Source organism: Macrobrachium rosenbergii, chromosome 27 (assembly GCF_040412425.1).
Source record: "Macrobrachium rosenbergii isolate ZJJX-2024 chromosome 27, ASM4041242v1, whole genome shotgun sequence".
In the NCBI taxonomy this organism is placed as follows: domain Eukaryota; kingdom Metazoa; phylum Arthropoda; class Malacostraca; order Decapoda; family Palaemonidae; genus Macrobrachium; species Macrobrachium rosenbergii.
This window is the reverse complement of record NC_089767.1, coordinates 5,907,992-5,934,557: the sequence shown is the minus strand read 5'-3', so window position 1 is coordinate 5,934,557 and position 26,566 is coordinate 5,907,992. Positions and strand designations below refer to the sequence as shown.

At 37.6% G+C, this 26,566-nt stretch overlaps 1 protein-coding gene across 9 annotated transcripts in view; it reads right to left on the bottom strand.

The window, feature by feature from the left end:
- Positions 1-26,566, bottom strand: part of LOC136853379 (glutamate receptor ionotropic, kainate 2-like) — an 86,855-nt gene that overhangs the window by 11,120 nt on the left and 49,169 nt on the right. Inside the window, exons 1-9 of one of the 9 annotated variants that reach the window (XM_067128818.1) lie at positions 25,827-25,961; positions 18,568-18,785; positions 14,249-14,427; positions 11,447-11,551; positions 7,976-8,173; positions 3,584-3,693; positions 2,960-3,133; positions 2,063-2,277; positions 994-1,211 (exon numbers count right to left, since the gene is read on the bottom strand). In XM_067128818.1, coding sequence (XP_066984919.1) covers positions 994-1,211; positions 2,063-2,277; positions 2,960-3,133; positions 3,584-3,693; positions 7,976-8,173; positions 11,447-11,551; positions 14,249-14,427; positions 18,568-18,778 — 1,410 coding nt within the window. In that variant the 5' untranslated portion in view covers positions 18,779-18,785; positions 25,827-25,961. Of the gene's footprint in view, positions 1-993; positions 1,212-2,062; positions 2,278-2,959; positions 3,134-3,583; positions 3,694-7,975; positions 8,174-11,446; positions 11,552-14,248; positions 14,428-18,567; positions 18,916-24,006; positions 24,070-25,826; positions 26,027-26,566 lie in introns of those variants that run through there. The other 8 variants (XM_067128820.1, XM_067128819.1, XM_067128821.1 and 5 more) reach the window with 8 other exon arrangements.

The window sequence follows — 26,566 nt, the reverse complement described above, 5'->3', positions numbered from 1 at the left end:
AGTCCCTCATTTATTCATGTCCAGCGACTTTTAAAGCTATTAATTTACAGTAATTCACTCCCACATGTAAGTCTTCAGTCTTATTTAAATAAAATCTAACACCTCTTGACATGTCCACCAGGCTTCTATGGTCACCACAAGAATTTGAAGACTCAAACCTACTTGGATGAGAACTATGAGAAGGGTGGCTGGAGATGAGTGGAGGTTTGTGCATGACTTATGAGATCATTTAATTCTTATTGTAAAATCTAAATAAAAAGTTTCCCTTCATTCGTTTAAGCTCAATGATATTAACTATGTCTGTACCTGCAAGAGAAACTGATCTTAATTCTTTGGAGAGCCTCTTTAAATCTTCTTTAGGTTCCTCTTTCTCTATACAGTACCAAACGGCAGTATCACATTAATGCGTGCAAGCACCGACACCTTAAACCTATTCTGTGGGGAGCAATAACATTATATATTACTTTTTCTTCTCTATACTGCCAGCTGCTGAATTTTAGCCACACATCCAGTCTCTTTACATCCTCTAATCACCCTTTTTCTGAGAAACATACCCATTACTTGCTTTGCAGTGTCAACTGCAATCTTTTGTATTTCAATTTATTCCTAAAAAAACACATCAATAGCTGCTCTAGGTTGGCGTGATCTTGTATAAAGCAATTTTCGTAGCATTTACTAGTTACTTATTACCTTAATTTTCACAATGTTGTTACAAATTGTCTTTTCATCAAATCATTATTGTTGCTGAGTTTATTATGAATTTAAAGGTAATTTGCAACCTGGATAAGCTTAAGTTAGAGTTCATGGCTCAAAACACAGTACTGACGTATCACACACTGACAAGCATTTATTTTCTTAACTTTTCTAAAGATTTTTGAGAAAACACTCTTGTAAAACTTAAGGTAGAACTGTACCTTACTTTAAAAAGTAAATATCAAGCCACCACAGCATTATACATGAGTAAAATGACTGAAAACAAACTGAATGACCAACCTCAAAAGAACTCTGAATAGATATATCTCTCTGAAAGCCAAAAGAGTATGTTCCATCCTCGAGCAGACTCTGCAAGCTCGTTATGTGAGTAGAGGTCGATGCGACTGTCAGCAAGGACACAAGGGCGCTTGTGTAGTGGGCATACACAAGCAATGTCGTCAAGAAAATTGTTATAAATATCATTCTAGTGGAGATGCTCTTGACCTCCAGCCAGGATCCTGTAAGTAAAGTGTAAAAACTGTCAAATCTTTTGCATACTGTAGGCTACAAATATCAAGAACAACATTCATTTTAGCAAACGCTGAAATCTTATACATTCAGAAACAAGTAAAAAATGCGCCAAAGTTTCTTCGGCACAATCAAGTTTTCTGTACAGCAGCTACAGCATATAATCAAGGCCACCGAAAATAGATCTATCTTTCTGTGGTCTCAGTATAATGATAATGCTGCATGAGCCACAACCCATGAAACTTCAACCACGGCCCAGTGATGGCCTATCCTATATCACTGCCAGAAGCACGATTACAGCTAACTTTAACCTTAAAGTAAAAACTACTGAGGATAGAGGGCTGCAATTTGGTGTGTTTGATGATTAGAGGGTGGATGGTCAACATACCAATTTGCAGCCCTCTAGCCTCAGTAGTTTTTAAGATCTGAGGGTGGACAGAAAAAGTGTGGATAGAATAAAGTGCGGACAGACAGACAAAGCTGGCACAATAGTTTTCTTTTGCAGAAAACTAAAAAGATGCAAACTAAAGATTAAACTTACGATTGCATATGATAAACAGTACACACAAACTCCAAACATCAGTACAAAACTAAATAAGATCTTTATTGAAAGGTCTACTATAATTCTACTACTAAGCCAGCTACATTTACTATGAACAAGGGATTGCTTTTTCAAAAGTTTAGCTTAATGAACTTGTGTTGCTATAATGTTAACAGGATCTGTAGTTTTTTACAAAATTCAGTCGAAAACGATCTTTACAACAGCTCCTTGGATCAACAAAAAATGACGACCAGCTTTACATTGAAATCAAGATGTAGCACGTACAAAAAGACGCTTTACCTTGAACAGTGAAAGCTCCAATGGTGAGGATGTATGCATCTTTCAAGGAAATCCTCTCTGTTTCTTGAGGAGAAAATTTTGAAGAAAGACAGAGGAAAGGTGGAACTATCAATGTGAAGGCTATTGTTGCCATCCACGCCGCTGGAACCAACTCACTGGTAAAACTAGTCCAAGTCCTTTCCATCAGTCCTGGACGACGGACCACAAGCTGATACCTGCATTCAAGAGACTAGTTCAATGCTTCTAGCAATTTTGGGTAGAGTGGTGAGTAACAAGCACCTTCTGATAATATTTAGATGACAATGAAGCTTTATGCTTTATAACCCTGAATATTTTTCAACCAGTATATTATAAAATTTGGTGCGACAAAAAGGGATTACTGATCATTATCACAGCACATATTTAGAAGTACTTGAACTGATGACTTGAAGATTAAAATGCAACTGAAAAATCTTCTGCAAAAACTACAATAAGCCCACTGACCAACCTTACATGATACTGAAACTTAAATAGAAACAAAGTGGTAATCAACATACGACACTAAAATAAAATTGCGTTTTGTCTGCTGACTTCCTGCAGACATGTCATTTGTTGGTAATTTCATCAGTTCATAAAGGATTTATTTCATCTCCAGAAATATGTTCGTTTTCATACTGGAGGAGTTACAACTTTCATATAAAGCTAAGCTATCAGTTACAAGTAATGAAAATGAGTTACAAACTTATTTCATACAAATTAACATAAAAATCTAAGGCTGTAGAATTTTTAGACCACTGAGCATCAAAAAATGAAAACTAAAATCATTTTCTCTACTTCAGGGGTATAGTGCCCCATGAAAATTTTTCAAGGTAATTTTACAATCTTACAATACAATAACACAGCACGTTTCATAATTACCCAATTTCCTTTAGACCCAAGAGAAAATCAAGTACTCTAACTCTGGCATTACTGTTATCTAAAGCAGTGACCACCACATCAGCGTTGTTATCCAGCAACTCTTTCACAAGTCCATTCCAAACCCCATTTGTCGGGTTCCCCCACAAACCATCAGGCGGTCGACGGCAAGAGTAACTGGAAACACATCATGCAACGATTGAGAAAAAGACTGAATAGAAAAAGTGAATTATAAATTATATATTCAAGTTGAATTTTCCAAAGCGACATGTTCAGTGAGTTTTATCTTTTTTTTTTAGCTTTAGTCAAGTCACTGCAGGCATGCAATAACTGATATTTCAGTGAAACTTGAGTAACTCGAGCCAGACAGTGTTTTCAGTTATTAAGATGTACTTGTAAATATTTTACAACAAAATGAACCATACGTTTAAACCTTGTGTTCCCCTCATTTGGCCACTTCAATACCATGAACAATGAATATTTAATTTTATAAGCTTGAAAGCAATTGGCATCAACCACTGAACAGGATGAAATACATATAAAGAGTACAATCACGTGGTACTGTACTCTAGATCTTCAGTAACAATCTTAGTATTTTCTTAAAATTTAAAAACAAAAAAATCTTACGTGAATCCTAATCTATCCTGCAGAGTGTGCCACACGTCCCCAGCATATCCACCTGTGATTTCAACATTCAAATCCTTGTCAGGTTTGCTTGAATACAGAAATGGAGGCTGCTGAAAAAGAAATGAAGGCAATACTAGATTTCTCTAAGGCAAATATTTCAAAGATACACCAATTTATTCTACATGGAATAATGACCAGTCACTGCAAAATATGGTCTCAATATATTTCCAGGAAGACAAAGCCAATTAATTAATATATATATATATATATATATATATATATATATATATATATATATATATATATATATATATATATATATATATATATATACAGTAATACCTGAACTTGTACGATTCGAGTTGCACGAATTCACACACACGAATTTTTCACTGGAACCTAACTAAAGGTCATAAACGAGTTTTTCACAGACACGCGAACATTTGCGATCACTGTGAAACCCTGCAAAAGTGTTTGTTTAATTTTTTATGTAATTTATAAGTTTTCAAGCTTTTATGTGTAAATTAAATAACATTAAATATTATTAAAAGTAATAATTTCTCTCTCTCTCTCTTTTAGGGAGATGAATTTTTATGGTACATGTATACAGGTATGTTTATTTGTATGATAAATAAACTTTTTACCTAATAATACGAACTAATTTTCAAATAATAAGATTAATAAAATTAAATAATAATAATAATAATAATAATATTAATAATAATAATAATAATAATAATAATAATAATAAAACTGTAATTACAAAATTCGTATTGTTTTGAACAAACAAATTCTTCCCTGTCTTTTTTGTAAGAAGGTCGAAGGCAAAAGCTGTCAGACATGTCATTTAACATGACAAGAAGGGGAGTGTTGCTAATCAGTGGTCAAATTTTTCTTGTAATTCTCTCTCTCTCTCTCTCTCTGTCTGTATGTGTGTCCGTAATAATTCATAAAAAGTTTCACTGTCTTAAGTAAGGACAAGTGTTATCTCTCTCTCTCTCTCGTTCGAAGTTAGCCAACCTACGTATTGCAGCACTGTTTCTCTGTATGTCTTTAACTGTACAGTAGATAATTTTGCATTGATCTAATTTTATCTGTACCTTTTACAAACTGTAAATGCGCCGTTCTAAAACATAGAGACATAGAGCATTTCAGAACAAAGAGAAAGTGACAGAATAAAGACGTTTTTAAAAACGAGGTTGAGAAGACTTCTAAAATAGATCGGTGGAATGGGGAGAGAGTCACACACACACCTATTATATATATATATATATATATATATATATATATATATATATATATATATATATATATATATATATATATATATATATATATATATATGTATATATATATATATATATATATATATAATACATTTACTATATACATATACATTCACACATTCACATATACATATTATATCTGTATATACGTACATATACAAATTGTCATCTTGTTGTCATTTAATTGTTTGATTTTACATTATTATTGATTAAACCTGTGTTAAAGACTGTATTAGTCTGTTAGTTCGTTCTCCTCCTCTCAGGTGGTTTGCGCGCTTGAAACTTTTTGCTAACGGCTGTTTTGTTTCTTTCATATTCGGTGCGTGAGTGGAGGCGGCTCCGTGTTTTCCCTGGTGGTGCTTTTGGCCGAAACGAGAAAATCGTTTCTGAGCAACCTTACATAGTGGAATGATGTTGGCTAGCTGCTTGAATCATCCGATGTATTTGGATTTACTTGAAGCACCAGGATTTGTTCTGCCGCGTATTTCCAGCTCCTCCTTGCTTAGTTATAAAGCCGAGGGGGGGGGGCCTATCTGAGCCATGGTAAGGTGTTACTTAAATTATATTTTTGATCACGGCATAGGGGACTTAAACGGATCTTTAGGCTGTCCCTGCTATCTGTGCTGATTGGCGGAGCACACCATATTCATTCCTCGTTGCTGGGAGCCATGATTTGATATCTTCCCGTGTTAATCTCCGGACGCGGAGATTCTGTTTTTGCAGAGATCGCGGCCAATTATTGAGAAACGGAGAAAAACCACCTTAGGAGTATAATATAGTATAATATTAGAGTGTATTAGGTTATTCCTCCTTTTTGTTTACCTCCTCCTGTCTGAACCCCCTTCTTTTGTGGGTAATTGTGTTGCAGGCTATCTTTAGTAGTATGAGTGTGTTTGTTATTGTTATTAATTAATTAAGGGTGTTGGTTATTCATTTATTTGATGTATTGTGAGGTTCAGGTGTAGCTTCTCTCTGGTTATTTATGCATTAAATTAAGTTTTTATTCTTGGCGTTTTGTTTACCCCCTGAATTGATTTTTGCACACCCTTTTTTTTTGGTACTATTCCACCTATTGTGAACTTAGTACCTGTGGTTTGAACACTTTTAATACTTCTTGAGATTGAGTATTGAGTGGTGGCAAAACCAGCCATCACAATATATATATATATATATATATATATATATATATATATATATATATATATATATATATATATACACATACATACATACATACATACATACATACATATATATATATATATATATATATATATATATATATATATTATATACATATACATATACAAATATTATATATACTGTATATATATAGACACATATACATACATACTGTACATATATACAAATATATGTATATATATGTATACATATACAAATATATATATACACACACACATATATATATATATATAATATTAACACATACTTGAATAAAAAAGGGAAAGAAGCCGGAGTTTACAAGATTCTGTGCAGCAATTGTAATGAGATGTACATGGGGGAAATGAGCACATCCCTCTCGCAAAGATTAACAGAGCACAAAAGATCAGTGCGGTATGCTTTATCAGGGATAAAGGCCATTCCATAACTTGGAGCGGGGCGGAGCTGGTTTTCAAAAGCAGCCGTCCGTACAAAAGGAAGATGCTGGAATCGGCTATCATCAATCAAACCAACAACATGAACTCGTCAGGAGGACATTGGAAATTGGAGGACATCGACGAGTTAATCCTCAGGCCCCTTCTCAAGCAGGCGTTCCAGGAAACACGACCACCAGACGGATCGCCAAACGGGGGTTAACGAGGCCGAAAACCCCTAGGGAATTGTTTATTTTCCCTCCCTGGGAAACAGTCACCTGCATACCATCGGAGACATAATGCCACACCTAAATATGCTTTGTATTTACACTCCTTCAGTTCCACAGATGGTGAAGTGTTCATCGGTCCATATTTTGCCAGTGAACAGGGGCACAGAAGGCAGTGCTCGAAATATATGGTTGCAATGTTCAAATACTGTTTTATGGACCTTTTTATCTTCATATATATATATATATATATATATATATATATATATATATATATATATATATATATATATATATATATATATATATATATATATATACACGAGTATATATATATATTACATATACATCATCTTCTTCTTTTTCTTTTAACGTGCTTTTATTCCCATTTTTGTATGGGGTAAGCACGATGCCTTCTTTTGAAGGACTTTTTGATTTGGCTTTGGGGTAGACCTGTGGTCTCGATCGGCTGCCCTGCCTGACATCGCTTAGACCCCGGTACGTATGTTTCATGTACCATACCAGACCCAACGCCCTTTCTCCCCAGCAGCGAGAAGTTATTGCGCGGGTATGGCGAGAGTTCGAGACGTGTGGGATGTTTGTTATGTTTTTAGAAGGTGTTGTAGTGGCTTTGTTTTGTGTGTGTATTTAGTCTGTAACATCCATTTGCTTTTTTTAAGCAAACCTATCCGTTGATTACATATATAATCCCGGGATGTCTACACGGATAGCAAAGTGTCTGCCTCTCTGATCAGCCGGCTTGAACCCGCGCCACAGACCTCTACGAAGTCCGAAGCTGCTGCTGTAACCGACTGAGCCATCGAGGCTCTATATATTACATATACATATATATATATATTGTGTGTGTTACTCATTCAGTATTTTTTCTTTGCTATTTCAACGCCTCTATCATTCCAACTGCTCTGCATCACTTCTACTGAGGTAAGCCACAGATAGTAATGATAACCTTGAACCTAATTAAATGTGATCAGGCACAGTTTATAACAGTGACACTTAACAACATCTTTGAGACATTATTTCCATTGAGACTGTTGTGGATTTAAATAAGCCTTCTTTATTGTTAAATGCCTTTTTTGAAAGCACTTCATCACGATATTGCAAAAGAAACTACAACCATCCCGCCTACCGAAATTCCTGTGAATATTATCTATCTGCTGAATATCCTCATGTTCTTCCATATGACTAACACTTAATGCAGGAGGGCAGTCCTAATGTGAGCCAATTTCTTTGTTAACCCTGTAAATATAACAATGACAGACTCACGTCCAACGTAGTGCATCGTAGATGAAGTCCTGTTAGGTTCGACCTCCTCTGAACCCACGAAACCTTGGCGATGTTCACCTGACCTTCCTTCGTCCAAGTCCCTAACGACTGTATCTTTGGAGGAAGACCAGCTGCGAGGTTATAAACTTCCTTCAGCTCCACAGATACTGAAATGTTGTTGAAAATGGCAAAAGTCACCTGAAAAGAATAAAATACGAAATATGAAAATATTCCTGAAAAGTAGGATGTAAGATGCTTTTATAATGATGTCCAACAGTAAAACCAAATAAATCCCAAAGATATGAGTCCTGAATAAAATATCCTATTCAAAACAATTACATAAGATATAAGCAAAGGCCCGTGGACTGAACCAACACAGAAATCATTTGGAGACAAGAGACTTGAAGGTGTTAATTCTACAATATTCTGCAGAGATATCTAGTTTGACACTACATTAACAAGTGGGTAACACAAGGGGGTACATGTCACAAATTACTTTTTAATCAGAACAGCTTTGATTTCCATTCAACAGTATTAAAATCCATTGGCAATATGATCACAGAGATTCAATTGAAAAACAGATATTTTTCGTGGATTATATAGGACTGGATTCCATTCACATTAGCAACAACTGCACAACAATACTAGCCTGAGCAGCGAAAGAAAAAAGGAGGACCTCGAGTGTGGTTCGATAATGCACATGAGACGCATACTAGGATTTGTTTGTGGCATAAACTTTATACCCAAGAATAGGTGTGGTGGGAGGGTTAAGAAAAGGTGAAACTGTATCATTTACATTTTACACCAGTAATAAGTTTTGACAGGTGAAAAATCCGCTGTTGCAGTCCTTACGACAGGTACACTGCATCCCATGTGTCACCAAAGAAAGGTCTCCTTTGCAAGTGTGCAGAAAACTTTGCAAATGGCCAAAATTTGAAATCATTCACTTTTCGTTTTAGTTCGTTATTTCTTTGACGCACTGCTGAACTTCTGTACCTTGAAAATGTAGAAGACTGCACAACTGAACAAATATTTTCTTACTTTACAGAAAACACACAAATACTTTGATAGAAAGGAAACCTCTAGCCGCTTACTCCTGAACTATTCCCCTTTCCTTCCATTGTCACGTCACATTGTGGAGTTACAGGAATGAGGATTCCTACGAATCATCACCATATTTAAATAGCCAGTGTCTCAGTACCTCCAAGGTTTTCAGAACTTTTCGACAAACATACAAGGAGTGACAAATAACGAAGTGTAGGAGGGTCCTGAATGCTTAATATTTCACATCTGGCAAAAGTAGTTTCGTTTTTCTGTATTGATGCTTCCACGCACATGAAATATAAAGAGGCGGATAAAACACAAACAGCACATTCTCACGCCAGCAAACCAAACTTCCTACCATTATTACCATTACTCAGTGTTCTGTGGAGAATGCTGATATATAGGATGACTTCGATGTCTTAATAGGAAAAACTTATTGTTGCAATAGTTTGATATTCAGGCTTATCGAGCAAAGAGAGAGAGAGAGAGAGAGAGAGAGAGAGAGAGAGAGAGAGAGAGAGAGAGAGAGAGAGAGAGAGAGAGAGAGAGAGAGAGAGAGAGAGAGAGAGAGAGAGAGACAATTGCTCCAATGCCCCAACAAGGAAGAGCGCATTTGAGTTCAGCAGAGGTGTTAAGGAAACGAAGGAACGCTTCCTGAACGCCTGGCAGCAACAAAGAACGGAGCCATATAAATAAAATCAAACACGATAAAACAAATGAACGCCCCTTTGAATGAGACACCGGGTGGTCCAACACACGCGTGAACGCGGACAATTCTTGGATATAAAGTAAATAAAGAGTAATGAATGAATCTTGGAACGTCAACTGCTGTACTAAACAACACCTGTACAAGAATATCTTCATGCTCGTAAACCACGCTTGATTAAGATTCCTTTTTTGTCTTCAATTGTGATTTGCGAGTTGTTCTGCAAATCTACAGTGCCAGGACTTCATGGGCGTCACATCCAAGCCACAACCAACGCAGTGCATTGCAAGGAATCAGTCACACAACACCGACGGACAAATGAATGATCTTCCCGAGGCATTTCCCTCAAAGAAGGGCATTACACTTTTCATCCGCGGAACGCGTCCCATTTCAGAAGAAAATGCCTGCGCACTACTCGTAAGAGAATCGAAAGCCATGAGCGGAAGGAGCTTTTTCGGCGCTTTAGGATCGGAATGATGACTGATAGCGTGCGTTATAAGAGTGACTTCGCCATAAATCATGTTCGCTTTTTTCTGACACTCGCCTATACAACGTTGCCAAGGCGTATCCCTTCTCTAGACTACATGGCTGACTCATACTTCTGTATACAAATGTATTGGCCTTTAAGCTGAGATATTATCTCTGACAAAAATAATCACTGACTGTTACGTAAACAACAAAATAAATAAATCGTCACAGTCAAGGGACATAATGTAATTCAACACGTTGTGTCTGCCAGTGTTGCAAATGCACTCCTGTGTTGCAAATGCACTCCATTGTTGAAAATGAACTCTCAGTATTGAGAATGAACTCCAGTGTTGAAAACGAACTCCAGTGTTGAAAATGAACAAGGCAAACCTATGTTGAAAATGAACTCTTAGCGTCGAAAATAAACTCTCAGCCTTGAAAATGAACTCCAGTGTTGAAAATGACCAAGTCAATTAGAGGCCGAATTCGTAAGTTTCATATGTGTCTGGTTTTAATTAAGGGCTACCATGTCTACGTATTTAAAATGTACATTAAGGAGACGATAATACTATACGACAGATTGTTCTGGACGTGCGAGGCAAGCACGTTCGATTTAGCCTGCTCGCTCTCTCTCTCTCTCTCTCTCTCTCTCTCTCTCTCTCTCTCTCTCTCTCTCTCTCTCTCTCAGTGAATATCGTAAGGAACGGCAGAGAAAAATGTCGCAAGAAATCCCTTCATCAATCGTTACTGGACAATAATCATTCACAGTTTACAAATTCCCTGTCGATAACTATCTAATATATATATATATATATATATATATATATATATATATATATATATATATATATATATATATATATATATATATATATATATATATATATATATATATATATATATATATATATATATATATATATATATATATATATATATATATATACATATACATATATATATATGTGTGTGTGTGTGTGTGTGTAAGTCCCACTGACTAAGCAAAATTAACAGCTACAAGTTGAAACACCTTAGCACTGCATACAACCTAAATGAGACTATGTAAGTCATCAAAAATTTTTCAGACAGTTTGAAAACTTACCTAAAATTTTTCAGAAAATTCTCACTGCTGCTAGCTAGCTAGACCCTCTGGTAACTGCAGAAGGGCTTTTCCAAAATCAATTTGTCTACATAATGTCAATTTCAACTTCTTACAGTTCAAGTCATACGGAAAGTCCCATCCAGCAACATACCTGGTTGTCCAGGATGAGATATGGTTTGTCCACTGATTCCATAACTTGACTGACGTTCCCAAACAGAAGCCAAGGATAATTCCTTATCACTGACTGGTCTGCCATCTGCGTCAGAGAGAAGATAATATGAAGATATAAGTGAAAGTTAATAATAATAATAATAATAATAATAATAATAATAATAATAATAATAATAATAATAATAATAATAATAATAATAAACCTTGCATCTTTCCTCGATGTACGAACTCAAGGATTTTATACAGATTACCATGGGGGTAAATGGTATAGACCTTGAAGCTTTAGTAACTAGGTAGTACACTACAGGCAGATGGGTGAGGGCTGGAGGACCCACCCCCGCACTCAGTATGCAGGACAGGGACACTGATTGATTTATGAAGTTTTATCTGGCGTCACCTCTGCCAGGGTCACTGACGCCAGCTTCAGTATATAAATAAGAATGTCACAGGGCATACAATCCTGAAACGTAATTTGTTAAAAAAACTTAAATATACATCGCAACAGTAAAATATTAAATGAGAAATTACAGAACTTAGATTCATTCCAAAGGGACTGTTTCTGCAAGAAATTTAAAAACGCCATTACTCTCGTAACTTATATTCTCTCGGAGAATCTTTCCAAGGATGTAACCAGCTATCCCCAACTATGGCCTCAGAGAGAAATTGGTCCCTTAATCCACGACACTAGGGAACTCATTCAACATCCACTTCACAGTCGCGGGTACCAGACAGTCACTGCAATATGGCTGGTGTTCGCTGGCCATCAAAAAGGTGTGTTAAGGTCTGTGTGGCTAATTCAAGCAAAAAAAGCTGATACCAGGTTTAAAATTAGTGCGTGGAAGGGGAAATCATCTTAGAATTAGCTAGACTGCTGGTTATTTTGCTAGTTTTTCCACTTCATTTCCACATGCACGTGTGAAGGCACCCAGCAAAACTTTACATTTTTTCCCCTCTACACTCAAGAATATGAAGCCATTGTAAAATTCTTAAAACATTTGGACTATTGGAGTTAAAAACTGCAGGTGCCTGTAAAACACTTTTAATTGCCGAAACTTGTAAGATCGCCCCTCATCCAAAACTGCCATCTTGTCAACTGCACTTGAAATACCACGGAGCTCTGTTGTCAAAAATTGAGGCCGAAACCTGAAGTACACCTCTGCAATTAAATTTAGAGCTGAACACTAAAAATTCAATGCCCGAACTGGATTTAGAGCCATTTGGAGCCCTTACAATTCCATTGCAATAGTGATATGGTTATTTTTTGTCTCTGAAAGGGCCCCCTATCAGGAGGCCTACCAGAAAAATAATTTTTTTTTTAGTTTGGAGGCTATAGAATCTTCTGAAGAATCTGGGGTTTCCAAATTTTCCAGATGCCATCACAATGGCTTGCTGACGTTGGCGATGTGGTGAAATAATTTCTTGTTTCTCTTGAAACAGAAGAAACAGCAGCTATTGGTGCATCTTTAGAAGATGCTACACCAAGCAACTCTGTCATGGGACCATGAGAAGTTAACTCTGCCTCCAAAATGGGCAATACACCGACAGACACTGGCCAACACGCACTGATCACTGACCCCACCTCGGTGTCACGCATTATCAGTAAGCAGAGGGCCAAGATCAACATCAATTGTTGGAACCTCTGTAGAGGCACGGTCTCTTGTCATCACTGGTGAGGAGTCCAAGGATATGCTTATCTTATTTTTATAAAAGAAATAGACTTATGTATCTCTTCAGTAGTAACCATTTCATCTCTAAAAAAAATTAAATAAATTAGTAATTTTCAATTTTAGCATATGGTGTTTGTTATCTCCAGTTAATTTGTTTAGCTTGATGGAGCAGACTCCTTACCTGTTTATTTGGTTAAGGCTTTTTTAGAGTTTGTTACACTGTTCTGTTTGGAGAAGGCCATAGCCTTCACCAACTCCTTTGTCTCCTAAGAAGTCGGAACTGAGGCAGAAATGGTTAGGAAGGCAGGTGCACCCACAAGAGTATCCTACACATACTCGCCACTGACACCATCCCAAGTGGCTGGGTTAAAGGCAAGCCTAGGACAGGGAAAAGGTGATTTTGCCTAAGGTGTTGAAAACACTGACAGAACCTCCTCACCTTCCCCTTCTCGATTCGCACGTCTTGAATGGACAAATGACAAGACGACTTGTGTGACACCTTTGCAAGACAATATACACTCTTGACCTCTGAGAAACATAAGCATAAAACGAAGAAAAAGTATATCTAAGTTTAACCAGACCACTGAGCTGATTAACAGCTCTCCTAGGGCTGGCCCGAAGGATTGGATTCATTTTTCGTGGCTAAGAACCAATTGGTTACCTAGTAATGGGACCTACAGCTTATTGTGGAATCCAAACTACATTATAACGAGAAATGAATTTCTATCACCAGAAATAAATTTCTCTAATTCTTCATTGGCCAGTCGGAGAATCGAATGAGGGCCCAGCAGAGTGCTATCGAGAACGATACCAACCCGTTCAGTGAGGAACATAGAATGAAGAATGAGGGTTGATCATCTCGGGGGACAAAGCTTACACACATTCATTCTAGCCCAGGGCATTTGCTGATCATTCTTCCTAAGGAAGGATATTGGGACATTCAACCACCATCACGCCACTCTCTTACTCATCTGCCGCTAGCTAACCATCTTGTCATCAAACTTCAGTGACTGGACCAGCTTTTTCTGAATGTAATCCTTATAACGGACGGAGGTTTGTATCCTCTTAGGAACAAAAGAGGGTAAATCATTACGCAGGCCCAATTTCTCCCTCACCTTTGTAAAGACCTCGAGGTCTTCAGGTTGCACAACAGAACCAACATTGAGGTCGGATGACAGCAGCTGATCCCCAAATTCGGAAAGACCCTTAACATCCACCTTTCTGACAGCGATGCCGCGGACGCCGCTTTTCCACAGAAACCGCAGGGCGTTGACGGAAAAGGAACCCGCATCTTCTGCAAGGGGAAAAGAAATGCTGTACTGAAAAGGACGGTGTGGAGAACTGGGAAAAAAACTGAGAATAACAACAGGACTCAAGGGGAGAAGAAACAAGGAAACACAAAAATTGAAATCGGGAGTGAAATCCTAGATTTCAGGCAACCGTCGCCATACGATTGGGTTAGGCTCCTCAAAAATTGGTTGTTGCATGATCGATCAGGTAATGACCCCATTAGAGATTGCATTCTGGGGGATGTATTCCTCGCTACTCAAAAGTAATAAAGAATTAATAACAAAAAAAAGTGTCCCATACCTATCTGAAATTGATCAACTGCTTCAAATCTGCATATGATTACACGTTAATGGGAATATTTATTGAAAAAGAAATAAAGTAAGGAAACAGATAATACATTCTAAATAGAAAATAAAGACTGCACAATCGGCGAAGCCCCCACTGACTATAGAGCATTTACGAAGAACTGACGCACGTGTTAATCATTATCATCACCATCGCCTCGTGATGCAAAGGTCTTGGGTAAAATTCCGCCTCTCATGTCTCTCTCTCTCTCTCGAGCGAAGTCTTTCGCAAATCTAAAGATCCGAGTCTTCCAACTCTCCGGCTGCCCACAGGGTAGTGGAATGGAATGGCATGCAGAGTTTAGGCCAAAGGCCAAGCACTGGGACCTATGAGGTCATTCAGCGCTGGAAAGGTAAAGAACCTTTAGTAATGCCTACGGTGCACCCCGTGAGGTGCACTGACGGCACTAACCCCCTTACGGGGACCACGGGTTGTGTCAAGGGACACGTCCCGGCCACATCGATGTGTTTCGTCATTACCTCATCTATATGTAGAAGGTCCGTAATTTCCTTCGTGGTAACAATTCTAGCTCTAACCCGCAATCCGACTCCTTACTTATTAAACAAAATTAAGTATTGAACAAATAATTACAAGAGAGAGAGAGAGAGAGAGAGAGAGAGAGAGAGAGAGAGCAAAACTGGCAACTAAATCAAACTACTACGAACGCCAATCTCGAATTACGCTTCGTTATCAACTCTCAGTTGCATGACGTCCCAACTAAGCACTTACTCCAGTGTCCAGAGAAAGAACGAAAGTGGGCCCATTTCTCCGGCAACGTTTGAATAAATAACCGATTTTGGCACGAAGGACGCGGCCGAGAAACAGTGATTCTGACACAGGTCCATCTATTATGGAGATCTTCGTGAGAACATGATACGGAAATAACGCAAGGCGTACTAAATAATCTACTCTTTTCGCGTGACAAAGACGCTGTCGAGGATAATGAATAATATACAGTCTTTTATCGAAAAGAATCTTGCTTCCAAATTAACCTGATAAAAAAGTAAATGCACACAGTGTTAAGTAAACAAACAAAAGCTTGGAATAAATCGCCCCAACAATTCTAATAGAGTAACCAGATTGAAATGTTTGGGATATGGGCACACAAAAATGCTAAAGTTTGGCAATTTACCTCTATAAGTACACAAGCTGTTTTCACGACTTCAGACAAAACTTGGCGGAATTACAAGACATTACTTGCATTCTGAATGATCTCTGGATACAATACCACACTGTATTTCATGACAAAAAAAAAAAGTCCCTCGTGTAAGATAAAGCAATATATATTATCGCTGACGCAATTTTCTTATAATATACTTTTGAGACACTATTCTCTTAGCTGAATGAAGATGAAAAATGATTCACGTTTGCTGTACCTCGTAGCGAGGTAGTGCCGTCAGCACAACCAGTACACCTCACGCGGTGCACTGTAGGCATTACTTAAGGTTCTTTGCAGCGTCCCTTCGGTCCCTAGCTGCAACCCCTCCCATTGCTCTGACTGTACCTCCGTTCATATTCTCTTTCTCCCATCTTACTTTCGCCCCTCTCCTAACAACTGATTCAACATTTTCAGCGTGGAATGACCTCACAGGCCACAGCGCTTGGCCTGGATTTGATATTCCAGTGCCAGTTCTACGTTTCCTGTAGACAAGAGCAGTGCGGCAACCTGAGAGGGACAATTATATACAGCTGAATCATTAAAGCCAAGATAATGACACCATCGTAAACGAGCGACAGAGACAAGAATCACGTGACCTGAATAGACAGACATACATACACACATACATACATACATAAGGAGACGCCTTCAGAAGTAGCGACAGAAGCAGCATGAACTTTTTCTCCGGCACTGGCATATAAGACTGGGGCCAAAGACCAAGCGCTGGGGCCTCTGAGGCCATTCAGCGCTGTAAATAAATGTTGAAATACTTGTTAGGTGAGGGTGGAAAGTAAGATGGGAGAAAGAGAATATAAAAGGAGGTACAGTAAAGAGAATGAAAGCGGTTGCAGCTCGGGGCCGAAGGGACGCTGCAAAGAACCTTAAGTAATGCTTACAGTGCACCGCGTGAGGTGTACTGGGTGTACTGACGGCATTAACCATCCTTCCCCCCCCCCCCCCGTCAAAAGGGGAACAGTAAACGTGACAAAGTGAGCTGGATGCATGACAAAAGGTTTATGGACGGCAATAAGGAAATCTACTCTGACACTGTCAACGTAGAATCTCAGCGAAGACTTGCTAACAGAAATAAAATTACAGTACATACCAAGTTATCTTGACTGAGGGACGTGATTTCCTTTATTTTACGTAAAAAATGAATTATCTATAAAGTACAATTTTTTTAAAACTGATTAGTTTAAGAAGCAAGAAATTTTCTGCCAACACACAGAGCAAAAACTGCAATCGTGAACAGGCAAAAGATTCCTCTCTTTTTCAACTTTGAATTCCCATCCTCAAGATTGCAACTGTGATTAATAACTGTTGTGTTCTTCAGGCAACAGCCCTAACATGGGTATTCCTCGAGATTCTGAATACTGTAATCAAAATTCACTTGATTACTGAGAGACCTTCCCACACAAAACTCTGTAACAGTTTAAATACATATCTTTATATAACTTTCTTATATTTTCATGGCAGCGGTCTAGATATATCTAAAGCTAACGTATTTTGCAGAATACTGTTTCACTTCCCAATACTACAATCGCCAGAAACAAGAACAGCTATAAAAAGGATATTTATTCAGTACCTTGCATTAGGACAAAAAGTACCTCATGAACGGAATAACTGAGTCATGCACAAAATAGCATAACTCTTACCGATGATGAATATATAAAAAAAAATGAATAACAGGAGATGCCCCTTAAAGGGTTAAGTACAATGTACTAGAGGTACTTTGCATTTTTAGGATATTCGAAGTTAAGAAGTAATACTACCTTTGACTTTGCTTGCATTTTTGCATGCAATTTTCTGTCGCTCATTCGAAGCAGGCAGGGCCGCGCCATCTGTCAGCGTGACTGAATTGATCTGAATATAGAATTTAGGCCAAAGGCCAAGCACTGGGACCTGTGAGGTCATTCAGCGCTAACAGGAGGAAAACCTAACAGTTGCTCTATGAATCAATTGTTAGAAGAGGGTGGAAAGTAAGACGGACGATAGAGAATATGAAAGGAGGTACGGTAAAAGGAACGAAATTCGGTATTAATCGGAGTTTAGGGAGGGCTGGGTTATTTTGCGGAAGACGGGGCAACACCCCCTGTCAAAGAGAGAGAGAGAGAGAGAGAGAGAGAGAGAGAGAGAGAGAGAGAGAGAGAGAGAGAATAACTACGAATATGGCCGCTTTCCCGCAATATATTGAAAACGATCTGGGCTACGTTAATGCTTTCCTCAGGTAATTAATCCAGAGAATTTTTTTCGGTCGTGGTTTTGATAGTCGTAACAGTAGTCTCGATTCTCTCTCTCTCTCTCTCTCTCTCATTTTATGTATATATATATATATATATATATATATATATATATATATATATATATATATATATATATATATATATAATATATATATATACATACATACATGTGTATTATATAAATGGAAATAATGGACACATGAGCACGTGTATATATATATATATATAGTGTGTGTGCGCGTACTTTTATGTGTATATACTGCCAGATACACACACACACACACGCACACTAGCACTGCCTAACATATACTTCACAAGCTTTTCTCGGCATAAATTCCTGAAAACAAACGATCGCCCACATAATTCAAAAGCTTAGCTCAACAACGCATCATCTTACCTGAATCCGGAAGGAAGATGTTGACGTTGGTGTACCCGAAGTAGTTGCAATAGTCCTTCAGAAATTTCTGCTCCGACTGGTCCAGGAAAGCATCACTGCGGCCGAGGATGGTCAGCGTGAGGAGAAAGATTAAGCTCTCTCTCACTTTTGAATAATTGTCCTTGGGCACTTTTGCGTCCTCACGATTCATGTTCACATCACGGTTAATCATTTTCAGGCTAAACGAGAAAAGTGTCAAATCGCTTATGTCGATAAGAGATTACCGTTATCAATGCACCCACCAACTGCGAATCAACTAAAACTATTAAAACTCGTCGAGGTTCTAATTCAGTTCAACAGCATTTGTGCCTGTAATTGAACATGGAGTAATGGTGAGGCTATCTGTACGGCAAATTTACCTCTATGTTTTGACCACTCAAGAAATTGATGAATATGTTCAAACACGACTTTCCACCCATGTAGGAAGAGTAACTATTTCAAATGCCTTAGAAACATTATGAATGCTAAAGGTCCCGTTTAGTTTTAATTACAAAAATGTTATTCATCCCATGTGACCTTACTGATTACTATGCATATAACTTCTATTATATTTTATCTCTCAAGCTTGTGCAAAAAAGAGTGAGCAGAGATTGTCTGCCAAAACTGACTACATAAATGCTAAGATAAAACAAGCCAGTTTTAATATCAGAGGAGTATTTTCACCAAAGCTTCCCTATAAAAGATATTTTCACCAAAACTGCCCCTATAAAAAATATTTTCACCAAAACTGTCCCTATAAAGGATACTGGAAAAACTCATTAAAAGATACTGCAGCAGTCTGATGCAGCCTATAGAGGAGAAAGTCACTGCAGAATCAGAAATACTCTGGAAATTCACCGCTTGCATGGAGAGGATCTTGGGTAGCGGAAACTTTCTCAGCCCCACTTATCCTCTTAGTTTTGTTCCTCATAGTATGGATCCAGTAAATCTACTCTTCACAAGCACTAGAAACGTATGAGATGAATCAGCTTACAGGCGGTGACCATTTGGTTCACATCCAATGACCACAGAACTTTTTGAGCCATTGCCAGTGGAACCTACCTAGAGGTGAGCTCCACCAACCTGGCCAGCTACTGATGCAAAGTTGGGTCAACTCCCGTCCACCAGAACTTCCTAAACGAGAAAAAGAAAAGATCAAAGAAGCCAATTACATGCACCAGTAGAGAAGACCTCATACCAACTGTCAAAGCACACAAGAGTTCATTTAGAGACAGAATACTAAGTGGCATCATTGTAAGATTAGGGGTGAATGGATCATTTATACGAAGCACAATTAAGAAGATTTACCATCACCCTTCCAAAATAACTAGAAGACAAAACTCAAAATAGCTAAACAACCACCACTAACCAGCTCTCCCCGATACCACACAAGCCCAACCGCTGACCCCACCCTCCTCCAAGCAAAGTGCTAAGTGGTTCGGAAAGACAGGGGAGTGAAAGGGTGAGAAATATGGATATATACAGAAATCATAAAACGGTTAGTGTACTGTGGCTGAAAAGAGTGATCATAGTGTTTTCACATGGTTTGGTCATATGGGAAGAATGCAGGGAAATGTGTACAATAATGGAGGAGGTGAGGAAAACTTGAAAGGAGCTACATAGATGACATGAAAAAGGTGCATTAAAGGACTGGCCTTGATACCCACGAAACAGAAGAGTGAGCGCAAAGTATAAGGTGAATCGCGCAGACTGTGTAAGGGGTTTGACCTCACGATTAGCCAGTTCTTCACTGGATGGGTTGCTATCGTACTCGCCTAGCACTCTCCTAGGCCCGCGTTCGATTCTCCGGCCGGCCAGTGAAGGGTTAGAGGAATTTATTTCTGGTGGTAGACATTCTTTTCTCGGTATAACGTGGTTCGGATTCCACAATAAGCTGTAGGTCCCGTTGCTAGGTAACCAACTGGTTCTTAGCCACGTAAAATAAGTCTAATCCTTCGGGCCAGCCCTAGGAGAGCTGTTAATCAGCTCAGTGGTCTGGTTAAACTAAGGTATACTTAACTTTTATGCCTAGGTGTCTAAAGTGGCTAACTTTGTGGCAGCTTTCTATACACAGGAGGTATACCCACGATTTAAAAGTTAAAAGCCAGCCGGTTTTTTAAGCATACAACCATAACTCAAGAAAAGCATCAAGCCTTCAACAGTTAGCTAATGTCAATGTTATTCAAATTATCAAAGGGCAGGTCACCCCTGGGATTAGAAAAAAAAAAACAGATGTTGGGAAGATCCCATTTTATATATATATATATATATATATATATATATATATATATATATATATATATATACCAAGTGCTGCAGTTATCTCCTACCTTATAAAGAATAAGTCTTCGAAAGCTTGTAGCAATTTGAAAATTAAAGAATCTGGAATCTAAACTAGCCTGTATTATTGAAGGCTAACATGAGTTATATATATAATAAATATATATATATATATATATATATATATATATATATATATATATATATATATATATATATATATATATATATATATATATATATATATATTTTAATAGTTACAATGCCCTCTTAACTTCTCGTATTCTTCACACTTTTTGGACGTGCTTGTCACTACAAAACCTAAAACAAAATGCAAGAAATATGTTGCAATTCTGATGTCCGGCAGCGCGAATCGAACCCGCATCCCGAGGAATTACAGCCCATAACGGCTTTCTCGGGATCCGGGTTCGATTCCCGCTACCGGGGATCAGGATTGCTTCACCATATATCTTGCGTTTGGATCTTAGGCTTTGCAGTGACGAGCACATCCAAAAAGTGTGAAGAATACGAAAGGTTAAGAGGCCATTGTGGCTATTACAATTACGTAGTTATATGGTAAAGAGGGACCAGTGGATTATATATATATAAATATATATATATATATATATATATATATATATATATATATATATATATATATATATATATAATGTGTGTATATATATATACATACATATACATATACATATATATATAATGAGAGAGAGAGAGAGAGAGAGAGAGAGAGAGAGAGAGAGAGAGAGAGAGAGAGAGAGAGAGAGTGAGTCCAGCTGTCAACTGGGTATTAAATGAATACTGAAGACAGATTAATTCTGATGTAATTTAGATTAATTCTGATGTAATTGAACTTGTTTAACAGTTGACCATAAAAACCATTAGCTTATCCAAACAACTGTTGTTTCAAATCCAACAACACTAAAATGACGCTTCTAAATACCCGCTGATAATGATGATATATAATAATTAATCTACATATTTCAAGGTGACCCAATTTTTTTCATTACACTTACAAATAATTTTACAAACTCGAATAAACTAAAGGATCAAATGAAAGACACTTTTGCACTACGAACCAATTATAAGGAGGGGGTTGAAAGCCAGATGGAAGAAAGAGAATATGAACGGAGGTACGGTAAAAGGAATGAAAGAGGTTGCAGCAAAGAACCCTAAGTAATGCTTACAGCGCACTGCGTGAGGTGCACTGACTGTACCATCCCTTATGGAGGCAATCAAATCAATGGATCTAGTGATGGCAATGAGATGATATTAGCTAACGACTCAAATTTCTAGTAGTATTTCTTCCATATGATTGGTTATCTTAACACTCCCACTTGCCTGAATTATTCTCCATCCAAATTGCAATTTACCATCAGGATACCAAGCCTTTTAAAAGTTACAGGACTGCTTTTCAAGAAACCTTTTACTATTACTGAATTTTGGACTATATGATGGAAACGTGAAGGCATTCAACAACCTGTTGGCAATCGTAGTAAAGCTTAACTTCTTACGAATTCAATTATCGTCCTTTAAAATTTGATGGCAATACACTTGCACAACGATGAAAAAATAAATGCTTGGCTTCTGTACGGAAACTAATCTTGGTACAGATTCATTTTCACAGTTTCAAACTGCAAAACACTCACGCGGTGGCACACACAAAAGTACATATAAAATTTACAACAAATCTATCTACCATTTACATAATATATATATATATATATATATATATATATATATATATATATATATATATATATATACAGTATATATATAGTATATATATATATACAAATTTGGGAAAGTGTTCTCTGCACACACAAGAAATGAAAATAAAAAATTCCCTTTAATTCAACCTGTAATTTCAATCGCTTTTTATTCTGGTCACGTTCAAAGCTACGCCAATTAACACGGCGGGTGTAAGGGAATATTACTTGGAATTCATTTTCAACTACAAATTCCCACGGGCTTTCTTGATTTAATGACAGGAATTTTCAAGAGTGCGGGAGAATTTCCCAGAGACCCGTGCAATCACCACTAATAAAATAATGCCTGTAAAACACAGGCTAAAATACCGTGTGGTATTTATGGGGAAAGACTACCAAAGGTTAAAGGCATCTGCTCTTAAATTTTAAAACGTTCTGATGAGCATACGTGGGATCATTATTCTGGTTTAAGAGAGTATTTCTAAACAAAATGACAGCCATACTAATCTAGAGAACAGGTGCAAACCGCAAGCCCAGATTACAAGAAAGCAACCGCAAGCCGTAGGCCTAGTATATAAGAAAGCAACTGAAAACCGTAGGCCTAGTATATAAGAAAGCAACTGCAAGCCGTAGGCCTAGTATGTAAGAAAGCAACTGCAAGCCGTAGGCCTAGTATATATGAAAGCACCTGCAAACCGTAGGCCTAGTATAAAAGAAAGCAACTGCAAACCGTAGGCCTAGTATATAAGAAAGCAACTGCAAGCCGTAGGCCTAGTATATAAGAAAGCAACTGCAAACCGTAGGCCTAGTATATAAGAAAGCACCTGCAAACAGTAAGCCTAGTATATAAAAAAGCAACTGCAACCCGTAGGCCTAGTATATAAGAAAGCAACAGCAAACCGTAGGCCTAATTACAAGAAAGCAACTGCTAACCGTAGGCCTAGATTACAAGAATGCAATTGCAAACCGTAGGCCTAGATTACAAGAAAGCAAAGCCAATTTATTTTCGGGGAGGAAGAATAAATGTTTCATCCAGACACACGCACACACACACACACACACTTAAATATTTATAAAATCATGGGATAAACTGAATTCACTGAAAATTCTGACAACATATGATTATTAAGGCTTCATTTCCACGAGGCACCGCTCACGTTGCACTTTCTGTCCAGATCTAATTTACTGACCACACTACACAACGGTTCCATTATGGCGTTTCTGTCCAATTAACATTGATCTCCACAAACGAAAATCGCTGCTTCTCGGAAAAGGAACTGGGTGTATATAATACTCTGATCCCCGAGGGGCTAGTACTAAACACGGCGTCTCGAGGAGCTTCCGCCATTTTTAGTACTAGCGCCTGGGAGTGGGTGGCGCGTAGATGACAAGCAAAAGTAGCAGCGACTGATCTCACTGTCCACTTGTCCGTCAGGAACCACGAAAAGTAACTTCGGAAACGGCTATACACTGACTGAGCGACTCCCGCCGCCATGTCAATATTATATAGTGACGACTTGCCGGTAGTACCACCTCCGCTACCCAAGTCACTAGCTACTAAAATTACCCGGTGGTTTTCACTTTGTTTCACCTTGTTTGGTTTTATGGACATCCCTCCACAGGGATAATTCCCTCTCTGCCCAAGCAGATTACAAAAGACATTTTCAATAAACAGATCTTTCGCTGTTTTGCCAAAATACGCTTGCAAGGAATAAAAAAAAAGTACTTTTACGTTTGAATGTAGCTGTTGTACAGCATTAAATTAGTAGCTTTCAGGCAAAATCAATTATAAAAATAAAGAACACCTATGCATCAATGCAAACCAAGGTGAAATGACATTTATAGCATTTTTTCAATTCAGTTCCAAGCGTTCGCAACATAACATTTCCATATTATGATACAGAGAAACGAGAATCACAAACGAGTAACTGGTAAAATACACGGCATAATTCAGTTCAGCTGAATAATTACCTCGTACGGGATTCGTAGTACTAAGAAAATCTCTCCTAATGCGGTGGATAGCAAGATGGGAGAGAGAGAGAGAGAATATGAATGGAGGTACAGCAAAAGGAATAAAGGATCATTAACCGAAAAGAAGCAAAGAAGCAATCAAGGGAGACGAATGCTACTGGACGAAGCAAGGACAAAATACTTGACGAAGCAAATACTGCAACGCCATGTAGGCCTACTGCGAGAGGAGTATTGGAGAAAGTAATGATCTACGCGTAGATGATTTGTAATGAAAGAAGGAAAGTCTAATATACTTTAGCACGCGAGGATAGGGACCATACAGTACCTTGTACCGTGTTAAATCTAAGGCCGTATCAAAACATTCAGAGAGGTCTATGCCGTTTCTAAATTGTTACATTCTAGAAAAAGCACTGAATACTTTTTAGGTAGCCTTTTTGTGCGTGTGTGTGTGTATATTATATAAAATATAATATACATATATGTATATATGCATACATACATATATAAATTTATACTAGTATATACAAGTATATTATATATATATATATAAATATATATATTATATATATATATATATATATATATATATATAATATAATGCTGACACACGACATTTTTAAACTACAAGTAACCCATTAACATCTAATTCACTGCACCTTGAGCATACTTACACCCAAAGGTATTATATAAGTATTCCTTTCCTATCAAACTATTGTGAATTCGATGTCAATGAGGTATTATATATACAGTATATACAAATATATGTAAGTATATATATGAATGTCTTTTTCTGTAATCCAACAGTATAATATGAAGATAAAAGGCCCCATAAAAACACTATTTACACGCTGCAACCATATATTTCAGACACTATCATTGTGTCCCCGTGTACAGACACACAGAAGTGTCTGAAATATAAGGTTGCAAAGTGTAAAATTTTTATGGGCCTTTTATCTTCATATATAAATATACAAATATACATATACATACATATATAATATGAAAACCAGGGGTTGAATGAAGAGAATCTTTATTAATTGCGACTAGTTTCGGAGATTTACATTCCTCCATCATCAGGCAATCCATAATGGAATATGCGTTACATTTAAAATCAATGAAGCTATAAAGTACAATGAAATTAAATACTACGAGATATAATAACCTAAACAGGCAGCAAAATCTAAAAATATAGAGATACAAACAGTAAATGTTTGTTGTCAAAAAGAGTAGAAATTAAAAGTCTACAAACGCAGCAATTCAACAGACCTTTCATTATTGCAAGGAGAGGGTTTCTCTCTTGGGGTACATACAGAGACTCAACCACTCGGAGCTCCATTTCGTTGGTCCTGCAAGTAAGGACTGAAAAAGAATCTCAATTTATAGGATGGTCTTATTCTTCAGTGTTGCCGAATGGCGCTAAGTGACGGTTTGCTTAATGGCATATTTCGTCCTAACAGATCCCTGAACTCCATCGCACTACAACAATGACACTTGTACTTATAAATAGAAAATGACTGCAGCTCAGTTATCACACCCTTGAACCTGAAGAATTTTTGCAGTGTAGATTTCTCAACAACAGCTTTATCAGCTGTTATCCCTAGTTGTAAGCGACTGTTTCTTTATGTTCAACGAGGAGGTATATAAACAGGTTGACGGCGTAGCAATGGGTAACCCATTACGACCAACACTAGCTAATACCTTCCTTGCTCATCAGGAAACACAATGGCTGAATGAATGTCCCGAAAATTTCAAGCCTCTGGTGTACAGACGACATGCTGATGATACATTCTTAATCTTTATATCTGATGACCACATTTCACTGGTTTTTTTTTAGAATACTTGAACTCGAAGCAAAGCAACATCGAATTCACTTCGGAAACTGAGGCAGAAGGAAAGAAAGGTGGCCTTTCTTGACATACTAATCAGCCACGATGAAAATGGTTTTACTACATCTGTTTATAGGAAACCAACTCTCACGGGTTGGACCACCAAAATGTCCTCATCTA